General features: G+C 34.3%; 1 protein-coding gene across 1 annotated transcript; it reads left to right on the top strand.

The window, feature by feature from the left end:
• The first annotated feature begins 3,447 nt into the window (after positions 1-3,447).
• On the top strand, positions 3,448-8,270 carry LOC112046878 (casein kinase II subunit alpha). Its single transcript, XM_024083706.2, has 7 exons — positions 3,448-3,645; positions 4,024-4,307; positions 4,478-4,665; positions 5,369-5,561; positions 5,649-5,878; positions 6,302-6,450; positions 7,310-8,270. The coding sequence occupies exons 2-7, from the start codon at positions 4,101-4,103 to the stop codon at positions 7,396-7,398; spliced, it is 1,056 nt and encodes a 351-aa protein (XP_023939474.1). The 5' UTR covers positions 3,448-3,645; positions 4,024-4,100; the 3' UTR covers positions 7,399-8,270.
• Positions 8,271-11,339: the final 3,069 nt, after the last annotated feature.

Raw genomic sequence — 11,339 nt, 5'->3', positions numbered from 1 at the left:
TGAATGACGTCACTTGCTAATGTGTTGTGTTTCGGCGGCAAACATTTTACGTAGATATTATTTCATTTATATTAAGTGAAATAATATCTACGTATAATAATATCTAAATATTTTTACTGGTTATTATTGACGGGACAAAATAAAATATAGCTTATAATACTTCCATAATTCAGTTTAAACACTGTTTACAAAAGAAGCAAATAGCCTATTTTCTCTAAACAAAATAAGATAGAATTAAAGTGTTTTTCAGATAGCATGGGTACGGTGACAGTCGCCAGTATGACGTTCATATTACGTACTATTATCGTGAATCGCGGCAAACTTTCAAGAGTGAAACGAACTGTCACCCGCACCGTCCTTCATGAAACGACTGAATGACATGACTTTTCTCTAAAGCTAAACAAAGTAATACTTACCTGTAGGTCTATAGCTATCTTGGCAACTTCGTTCGTGACACTCCCGATGTTGCGCACGGGGCGGGGGGCGTGTAGCGATTAATGAAAATCCCACGACTGATACACGTCACTTCCCCGCAAGCACGATTTCACGTCAGTCTTTCCGCCCGTCGCCCGCATATCATGAGAGTGTTATCAACGAACTTAGCAGACTATAGCATACGTAACGACATATTATCTCGAAAAGAAGAAGTACCTGGTACTTACGCTGATAATGACAAAACAAAGCGTCCCCACAAACCATCTCACCTCGGCGCCATATTGAAACGGAAACAGTATCATTGGCGGAGTGGGAACAGGAAACGGGGGAATGGAAGTCAAAACACATGAAAAACGAAAGGCTACACTCCTCGGAAAGAAGAAGAATTACAAACGACCAGCAGCAGCGGTCATATCGCCTCTTACGTCCCAATGCAGTAAAAGAGAATGTGATATTTTCGAGTCGGGGCAGACCTTCGTCTGCCTTCTCGTCTCGAGATACTATTATATCGTAGTGCGCATCTTAGTCCTAGTTAATCTATCTATATCTATACTTATACTTAAAATAAATAAGAAGAGAGGTCAATTCTGTACATTAAATATATTTCCAAAATAACTATCAGTGATCGATACTGATGCCAAAAATGCAATCAGTAAAATTTTTGTCTGTCTGTATGTTCGTTATGGAAACAAAAACTACTCGACGGATTTTAACGAGACTTGGTAAAATTATTCTTCATAATCCTGGGCAGGTTATAGTATACTTTTTATCACGCTAGGATCAATAGGAGCAGAGCAGTGAAGGGAAATGTTGAGAAAACGGAAGAAGTAACTCCATTTTTAAGCTTCCGTCCCGTGGTAGGGTAGGAGTAGGGTAGGGGTTTGGTAGGGGTAGGGTAGGAGTAGGTTAGGGGTAGGGTTGAGTCACTACTCATCCCCTGTATGGTAGGGTAGCATGTAGAGTGGGAGTAGGGTAGGGTAGTAGTAGGGTTTCACGCGGACGAAGTCGCGGGCGTCCGCTAGTTATAAATCGTCGTTATCAACCCGTATACGGCTCACTGCTGAGCTCGAGTCTCCTCTCAGAATGAGAGGGGTTAGGCCAATAGTCCACCACGCTGGCCCAATGCGGATTGGGCCAGCAAATTTTATTTCTTTTTTTTTATTTCAGATACGCATCACTCCTAAATAACAAAACTACTGAACCGATTTTGATGAAATTTGCAATATTCCATATGTTAAATATACGAAAATACTTATTAACCAACTCTTGACAAAATATTACTTGCAAACAGATCTAATTGAGAACCTTCTACTTCAATTTAAATTGAGTAGAATACGTATAAAAATCACCGAACATAATTTATATCGCCAAAGCTGACGCTTTTACTTTTATATTTATGATCAAAATAAAATGCCTCCGTAGTGAAATTAAACAGGTATTGGATTGGATGGCAATTTACGATCGCATATAAAGCATGAATATATTTTACGAGTTTTGCAGAAAGGCGCAACGTGCCACTGTTAGAAAAAATATTTTAAAGTAAAATTATCATCAGAGTAAAAGTATGTATGTATGTATTTTTGTGTTACAATACATATTCTGAACTTTAATAAAATTATGTCATGTCGTGTAAATTAATAAATGATGTGTGTAATATTTTATTGGTGGGTAAGTACTCGTATATTTTTTTTTGTTGGTAAACTAACTTATCAGTGTACTGCTTAGCGATACGGAAATATTTTCAAATGTTTTTTATTTGAATACACTTTTTGTGAGTATCGAACAGGACTTTTGAATCGCTTTTTGGTGCACCTAAACACCAAAAAGCGATTCAAAAGTCCTATTCGATACTCACAAAAAGAAAAGCAATAATCTCATTATGAAAAATTAACTTTGAAAAAATCGAACCTGAGACCATAATAAACACGGACTTATATAAATTACATTGCTGCGTTTCTCTAATGCCTTATTCGGACTACTTTAGTGTTTTAGTCGAGTACGAACAATTTTTGTATTTACCGCCCAAAAATCGTCCGTCCTCGACTAAAATATTAAGTTTGAAATTATAGAATCAAAATCGCCAATAGCACAGAAGACCACCGTCTGTGTATTTGATTTGATGAGTTTGCCCATGGTTTGTCCCGGTATTATTATTAGTCTGTAATAGGGAATACAGGAAACTGAAAACGAAGTATAGAGCGTTGATAGATAAGTTAATAGACAGATGAAAAGTATCGTATTTCAAAAAGACAACTTACGCGAGGATTATGTTAAAACGAATTAATGTGATTCAATGTTCGGCGTCATGATGTATGTCGTTTTTTTATGTTTTTATGTTTGTCGTTTTTAGCCACAACGATGGCCGAAACAACAATAAATGTATTGTTTGATCGAAATTGCAATTTATTGCTTTATAATTTTATATAACCAGTTAGTTGAAATATGTTGTGAAAAAGAGTTGTGAAATGTTTTTACAGAGTAGTCCGATTTTGATAATTCTTTTTCATTAGATAGGGTATATCTCGAAGTTGGTCCCATAAAAAATATTATTTTTATTGAAGAAAAAATTAGGGGTGACTCATTGATGAAATTCCAAAAAGAAAGAAAAGAAAAAAAGTAAATTTTACATGAAGGTATGTCTGGTATACACTTAATATCTTTAAAACCGACTTTTAAAAAGTAGGAGGTTATCAATTCAAAACTCAAAACCCCTTTAAAATGCATTAGTGCCAAAGTTGGTCAACAATTACTAAACTAATATCAATAAAATAAAATAAAAAATTAATAAAATCAACGAAATATATATAATAAAAAACAGAATTTTGTGTATAAAAATATTGCGTACTTACGTATATTTATGGGAATGAATTACTATTCTTACGTAAGTAACTACGTAATGTACAAAAAAAACATGCATTGAAAATTTAACATGGCAACTTTGTTCTAAAACTCTGTCTAAGAAAAAAAATATATATGTGAGAGAGAGAGAAGATCAAGAGTCAAGAACAAGAGTGGCAACTGCAACTGGCAAATGGCAATGGTGGACGATCGGATGGGCGTCCATCTTGAATTTCGCTGAATTTGTGCCGGTTATGTGATAAAAGTGTAATTTGTATATTAGACTTCCAATTATTTGTTAATTTTCAAGAAGTTTATGTATGCTTAAACTATTTATTGTTTAAAATAGGATAATCTACAGGAATGTGTTAGGTATGGGAATGTGCCTGATTCATTTAATCATTTGACGAGTAATGGCGTGCGTTTTTCTCCCTGAAGACTTTCAAATTTTATTTTATGTCATCGGTTTGGCTTTTCCCGTATCTGATGTCTATTCAGAAAGCTGACGTAATTGCTATCTCCTGAGTATCGGAGAATCTTCTAAATGCTCTTTAGAAGCTCCTAAATTGATCATAAGTGATTCAGTTGGATATCGTTTTTAGGTTATACATCAATACAAGTGACTCGTAATCGTTCGTAATCGCCATATAGCAAATAATTCTCAGTGACAATTTAAACAATTAAAAATTACGATAGCCAAGTGTAATAGTGAATGTCTCAAAGTGACGTCCAAAATATTTTTATTCACAGTATCATTACTCAAGACATATGCGATTTCCGGTAAGAGCCTCGTCGACAAGACCTTAGGTTGGCAAAGTTATAATACGATGGCTGTACCTAGTAGAGCGCGGGTATATGCCGACGTTAACTCACAGAAACCGAGAGAATACTGGGATTATGAAAGCTATGTGGTGGACTGGGGCAATCAGGAGGACTACCAGCTAGTACGCAAGCTCGGCCGCGGAAAGTACAGTGAAGTATTTGAAGCAATAAATATCACAAATAACGAGAAATGTGTAGTTAAAATATTGAAGGTAAGTGAGGCCCTATACTTTGATTATATCTAACCTGCAGAGATTAACTGGCATGTATGTAATTTTGTGTAGGTTCCAATCCAAGGTCCTTTTACAAGGTCCGTTAGACCTTGTAATAGTTTGTTGTATTTACAAAGTATATATGTAGTAATTGCAACCTTTTCTTGCAGCCTGTAAAAAAGAAGAAGATAAAAAGAGAAATAAAAATATTAGAGAACTTAAGAGGAGGCACAAACATAATAACTTTACAAGCTGTTGTAAAAGATCCTGTCTCTCGTACTCCTGCTTTAATATTTGAACATGTGAACAACACTGAGTTTAAACAACTATATCAAACATTGTCAGATTATGATATAAGGTACCTGGAATCTCAGTTTTTATGAATATAATAGAGCCAGCTACAGCTAGACATTCGTTTTATATATACGCTGAAAGCTTGTCATCTCATCCTTCAACCATAAATAAGTATAGTAACCATAAATAACTATAATAACCTATAGTAAGAGCATGAGCTGACAAAAATTATTTAGGTCTGGCTCTTCTGAAGAGTCTGAAGGCATTGGCTTTTAGTCTATAAGAATGTAGTGTAAATATGCTTTTACACGCTCTGCCAACCTACAACCTTTACATGCTGAGTCTGACACATGAACCTAAACAAGAAGTGCACTATAGTATTTTTCAGATAGCATGGGTACAGTGACAGTTTGTTTCACTCTTGAAAGTGTACTGCGATTCACAATAATAGTATGTATTATGAACATATAATGAACATATAATACATGGGTCATAAGGCCCATGTTATCTGAAAACACTTAAAGTTTTCGTTTTTATTTGTGTATAAAGCCTCAGTAGCTCTGTGGTTAATCTATCAGACTCAACATGTAAAGGTCACGAGTGTAAGCCCTGCCCGTTGTACTATTGTCATACCCCATTCTTGAGACAGTCTTTGCAGCTAGTTAGAGGGGAAAGAATATTGCTCATACTTAAAAGACATCACAAAAAATATTATTTATTTTAAATTATTTTGGCTAGATTAAATTTACTCAAATTATACATTCCAGGTATTATTTGTATGAACTTTTGAAGGCTTTAGATTACTGCCACAGTATGGGTATCATGCACAGAGATGTAAAGCCTCACAATGTGATGATTGACCATGATAATAGAAAGTTACGCCTCATTGATTGGGGCTTAGCGGAGTTCTATCATCCAGGACAGGAGTATAATGTTCGTGTTGCTTCTAGATACTTTAAGGTGAGCTTGAAAATTTAATTACATGTTACATAAATGTGATTACTTTGTCTTATAAATTAATGCGATATATGTAATAATACTTTGTAGGGTCCGGAGCTCTTGGTTGATTATCAAATGTATGATTACTCTTTGGATATGTGGTCACTAGGGTGTATGTTAGCATCCATGATCTTCCGTAAGGAGCCATTCTTCCATGGTCACGATAATTATGATCAACTCGTACGTATAGCCAAAGTGCTGGGCACTGAAGAGCTATTTGAATATTTGGATAAATATCATATAGAACTTGATCCTCGGTTTAATGATATCCTTGGCAGGTAATTATTTTATACAACTCATATATATTTTGTAATGCACAATATATGCTTGTTATCAGTGACTATTTACTCAGAATTACATCATTAACTCAATTTCTAAAAAAATCTCAAACAGTTAAATAGACCATGTCAAAAATTGTAAAAAAAAGTATTTTCAACTATTAAAGTAATTTTTCACATTGAGATGGAAATATCTTAGCCATTATCTATTTTAATGTTATGATTTATAGAAAATACCACACACTCAACTGCAAACTTGCATCTAAACAAGATTTTATTGATCAATTCATTTAGTACATATAATATCAAAGTCTTGTGATGTAAAAAAAAGACTTGTGTCTATGATTTGTGAAGATAATTGGATTTGTAATGTGTGTATATTTCTCAACTCCTTGTTAATTGGCTTTCAATAATAACTTTCAGGCATTCTCGTAAACGATGGGAACGATTTGTACATTCAGAAAATCAGCATTTGGTTTCTCCAGAAGCATTAGACTTCCTCGACCGCCTTCTGCGCTATGACCATTATGAGCGATACACAGCTCGAGAAGCAATGGAACATCCTTACTTCTGTAAGTTATTGTGATTTTTGTTTCAGTAATATTTTAATGATATATTAAGCCTGCAAACCCATCTTGGAGTGGGCTGTTAATAGACTGATAATGAAGAATAATGAGCCAACCTTTTGTCTAAACTACTCTAAAAACTACTCTAAAAATGTTAAAGCTACTCTAACATATTTTTTTAATATAAGTAATCTAACTATATATTTTTTAATTTCATGCTCAAAAAATAAATATTTACTAATATATAATTTGTAATTTTAGAATTTGGAATGTTCAATTTTCTAAGTTTCTGATGATTGTACAGAATTTGTAAATAAAACAAATTAGATCATGTTGAGACATTAATTTATGTTCACAATGTTAATTACATTCAAGTTTTGTACTCTGTATATCATCATCAAACAATATCATTGAGATCCTTCCTTGATATCCTTTAGACAATCTGTAATTTTTTTATCTTAAAATTTAACACAAGTTGGATGTTTCACTTGGGTTTGCCAGGTGCTTACAAAATATTGCATTATACTGGCTTAACTATGTTATAACTCTTTCAATATTAAAATTTAAAGATATAAAAATTTTAGATTGCCTAAAGGAAAAAAAAAGATTGCCTAAAAATTTATATGCGAAAAATAAAAAATCCTACTACTCCCTAGCCAAGTCTCTAGTTCTGTATTCAGGTAGCATAAATGTGCAGGACAAGTTTTTAACTTTACTGAAATACCTACTCAAAAATATCCACCAGTTCTCAGACCATAATAATAGTTTAACACTACAAGCATAGTTTTGTTGGTGAGCGTAAGCCCTTACAACTACAGTATAATATTATACAGGTTATTGTTGAAAATTGAATTGTTGTTTCCAGATCCAATTGTGAAGGAGCAAGGCAGAATGGTATCGTCCAATTCTCCTAGTCCTAATGCATTGCAAGGACCAATAAATGCAGCAGAGTAATTGTTATTAAATTATGTAATGCTCTTTATAACACTATGTATTGAAATATATTACCTGTACAAGAATTCCTGATAATGAGGGAGTTGAAGGAAACACCAAATAGAGTCCAGTGCTAGCGAACAACACACGGGACACAGTGAGGAGCGCCATTTTTGTTCAGTTTGATAACTCTCATGTAATTCCAATATTCTACTGAAGTATAATTTGGAAAGACAATATAATTTAGTATTTAATGTTAGTAAAATCTGGTTTATTCATTGTTTTTAAAGTGTTTTATGTCTGGTACAAACCACCAAGTCCATGGAAGTGAAGTCTTAATGTTACTTTTGAGTATCTTTTATGGGTATATAAAATTTTAAAAAGTTTTAAGGTTCTCGACATATCCACCTTATCTGTGAGGTTCATCAATATTGAAATAACAAAACCCATCTGGAGTTTCATTGCACTTGATCTTTTGCATTTATTAAACCTACGGTATTGATATTGTAATTACTTGTATGATATACTAAAGCCTGCATACCATTTGCAATTACTGGTTAGCGACTTTTGTTGGTACTTCTATTAAAATTTTGTATTTATGTTATAATAATAAAATGTAGATATGTGTGATAAATACAAAATTTTAAGATGTAATTGTTTCTTTCATTACATGATTTTAAGATACCAGTAAATTTTAATTCTTAGATATGTCAAATAAAATTATGCTTCTATTAGTATATTTTTAGTAAGTTATGTTAGTGTCCCATTATATAGCGAAATGGAATCGATCGGCAACGTTCAGTGGGCCTCATTCATTATAATTTATTTTTAGAGTGATAACTTAAAGTTGTTGCAACAAAATTTTCTTAATAAACAGACTAACTTTGCCTGGATTTGGTTTGGATTTTTTTTGTTTATTATAAAATTATATGTATGGGAATGTGAGGTCAGTCTCATTTATATAAAATGAAATTTAAAAAAAAAACACAAAGTGACACAAAATGAATTCATAAACGATATTTCGTACATACAGTTTTCACTTAACTCTTAATTTCATTTGTAAATATTTATTTTTCATTTTCACATCAGTTATTTACTTTTGATTTGTTTTAAGGCAATTCTTAAAAAAGTTCTGGAATAATATAAGTCAAATAAGTTCCTTTGAAATTTTCAATTTATTTTCCCAAAAATATTATTATATTATACCTATATACTTTCAAATATTTACAAGTGAGTGAGAGTTGCATGCACAAGTAAACTTTTGTCTCGATAACATTACCCTCGCATATTTCTGTTGTATGAAAGTACGCATAAAGATGCAGTCATGAAGATAAAAATGATAAGTATATTTGGACAATACACGCATCGCCATCTAGCACCAAAGTAGCGTAGCTTGTGTTAAGGGTACTCAAATAGCTGTCGAATATATATATAAACTAGCTGACGCCGCGTGGTTCCCGTTCCCTTAGGAATGCGGGAAATATCGTATATCCTTCCTCGATAAATGGGCTATCTAACACTGAAAGAATTTTTCAAATCGGACAAGTATGCTGAGATTAGCGCGTATAAGCAAAAAAACTTCAGCATTAGTATAGATCTTAACACTAACATTTTTCCAGTTTTGGGAATTGAACCCACGGCCGTGGATGCAGAATGCAAACCAATGCGCCACTCATGGTCATGGTAATTATCATATCAAAGCTTTCATAAAATGAGGTATATCTGAGTATTAAAGACCTCTCGTGAAGAGAAATAGACAAAATGTCAACAAATGGCGGCGGAGTTCCAGGTACATCTCTTCCGTCCAAACGCACCAATAGATATATACGGTTGCGCTGCTATTGGTTGAAATTCGTCGATTTATTACGAGATAAGGTAGTTTGGTCGAATGTTAGGCATAAAGAGATATTAAATAGTAGCGTGTCTCTCATCCATCAGTCCTAAGTATTGTACACCCTGTGTATCGCGTATACGGAATCCGCGAGTTGCAAAGCAAACATCGAGCGAACCTCTGTGCGAGCAGGCGCGTCGACGGTTGTTTTGTGCACCGCGGATCCGCTTATGGCGTCCGCATCCGCTACGACGGGGATTTGTTTTCCTAAGTAACTGAGTTCTTCTTTCCTGGGCCTTTTCCGCGCTTGGCCACTAAGGGTTGGCCGTTGACCCGTTGTACGTCGACCGCTATTTGGTGGTGATATATGCAAGTAACATGAGTTGTTGCATATATCAAGGGCGGGACGTCGGAGTTATAGCTGTAAGCTTCGACTCTGCTAGCGGTCAGCGGTCCTCTGAGCACGAGCGTGTCGCTGCCATTAATTTATTCTAGGAGTATCTAATATTTGACAGGAGGACTAACACGGCGTGTTCGAAATGTCGTCAGCCTTATTTCGTTACAAAAATGGACGTCTCGTATACGAAAAAAATTAAACTTTAATTGAAGTTTTTCGAGTCGTTAAAATTACATCTACAAAAATGATACTCGGATGAGGTTGAACTCAGGTCGGAGCAACGCCGACAGGAATCTCACACCCGCAGTGTGGCGGCACTCCACATCGTCGCGTTGCCATCCCCCTCGCCCCGTGCGAGATTGACCAAATATTTATATTTCCCTTGAATGTGGATGTCATTTCTTAATAAATTGGCTGCGGCATTGTTGCAGTACCTAAGTATTTACAGATTTACCAAAAGATGTTCTCGGCGCTTCGTTAACATGTTTCAGTAGGTACTAATTCTCAGAGTGTCGTAAACACGTTTCAGTACCTACTAAATGACTCGGCGTGCATCCAGGGCGAATACTGCATTGCATCAATTGGCTGGAGTATTAGTAAGTATAGCAATTCCTGGTGAGCAGCGCTGGTAATTATCGATAACTCCAGAAATTGCATTGATAAGCTAAATAAATATGTAGAAAAAATAAAAATAGTTTGTTTTTAAATACATAAATCTTCTTTTTTCTTTCTTACCAACCATGCGCCATCTGTGTCTTAATTCAGAAAACTTTAGTATCATGTACATTTCCAGTTTTATCTGAATCGGTTGAAGATTTAGGAAAATTTGGAGGACAAACTTCCTTTAGGTACTACGTACGGCAGGCAATAAACCGTGAAAACGAATTAGTTCTAAGGAATTAGGGAACTAGCAGACGCCCCGCGTAATTCCCATGAAATATAGACCATGACACTCACAAATAACGTGGCTTTTAGTGGTAAAAGAATTTTCAAAATCGGTTCAGTAGAATCAGAGATTACACATACAATATCAATAACTTTAGCTCTTTTTTTTAGTATTAGTTTAATTAGATTGTTAATTTTTAATCTGAATTAAATGGCGGAAAATGAATATTTACAGTAATAACGTGCTACTACTACTTAAGCTCATAGCAAATATAATGCTATATTTATGTATTTTTATTTCTTTCTGTATCTATACCTTTTCAGCAAAGCAAACAATTTAGGTTAGCTAATTCATTATTATGATATAAAGGAAACAATCACTTTTAAAATATTCTGGGTTTTAGCCAAAGTAAACTTTATATTTTTTATCACTACATGTACCCACGCTTATATCTTTAAAACTACGCAATGGATTTTGATATGCGGTTTTTTTTGTTTGTATGTCCGGCTTCTCTAGAACGGCTTAGCCGGAATTAATAGGGTTCCCGCGGGATTTGTGAAAAGCTGAAATCCACGTGAACGAAGTCCGCTAGTTAAATATAAAGCTTTATATGCATCTCGCGGAAACCATGGAATATTCGAGATTTAAAGTAGCGAAATTCCAGTGAAAGCCTTATTAATTCCGGCTCAGCCATTCTAGAGAAGCCTGACATACAAACAAACAAAAATTTTAATCTTGTTAGATTTTTAATTATTTAAATAATTATAAATACATAAGACAACATATAAAAACTCCTTCTTCCAGATAAATGTTTTAATCTGTACTGTTTATTAATGATTATGGTTTTA

Source organism: Bicyclus anynana, chromosome 1, assembly GCF_947172395.1.
Source record: "Bicyclus anynana chromosome 1, ilBicAnyn1.1, whole genome shotgun sequence".
In the NCBI taxonomy this organism is placed as follows: Eukaryota; Metazoa; Arthropoda; class Insecta; order Lepidoptera; family Nymphalidae; genus Bicyclus; species Bicyclus anynana.
Note: the sequence above shows the minus strand (reverse complement) of the source record. Positions and strands in the feature narration are given on the sequence as shown.

Excerpts from the sequence above, each read along its gene's own strand:
- LOC112046878 (XM_024083706.2), top strand. The coding sequence starts at position 4,101 with ATGGCTGTACCTAGTAGAGCGCGGGTATATGCCGACGTTAACTCACAG. Across the intron at positions 5,879-6,301 it reads TTTAATGATATCCTTGGCAG|GCATTCTCGTAAACGATGGG; the intron begins GTAATTATTTTA and ends AATAACTTTCAG. Across the intron at positions 6,451-7,309 it reads AATGGAACATCCTTACTTCT|ATCCAATTGTGAAGGAGCAA; the intron begins GTAAGTTATTGT and ends TGTTGTTTCCAG.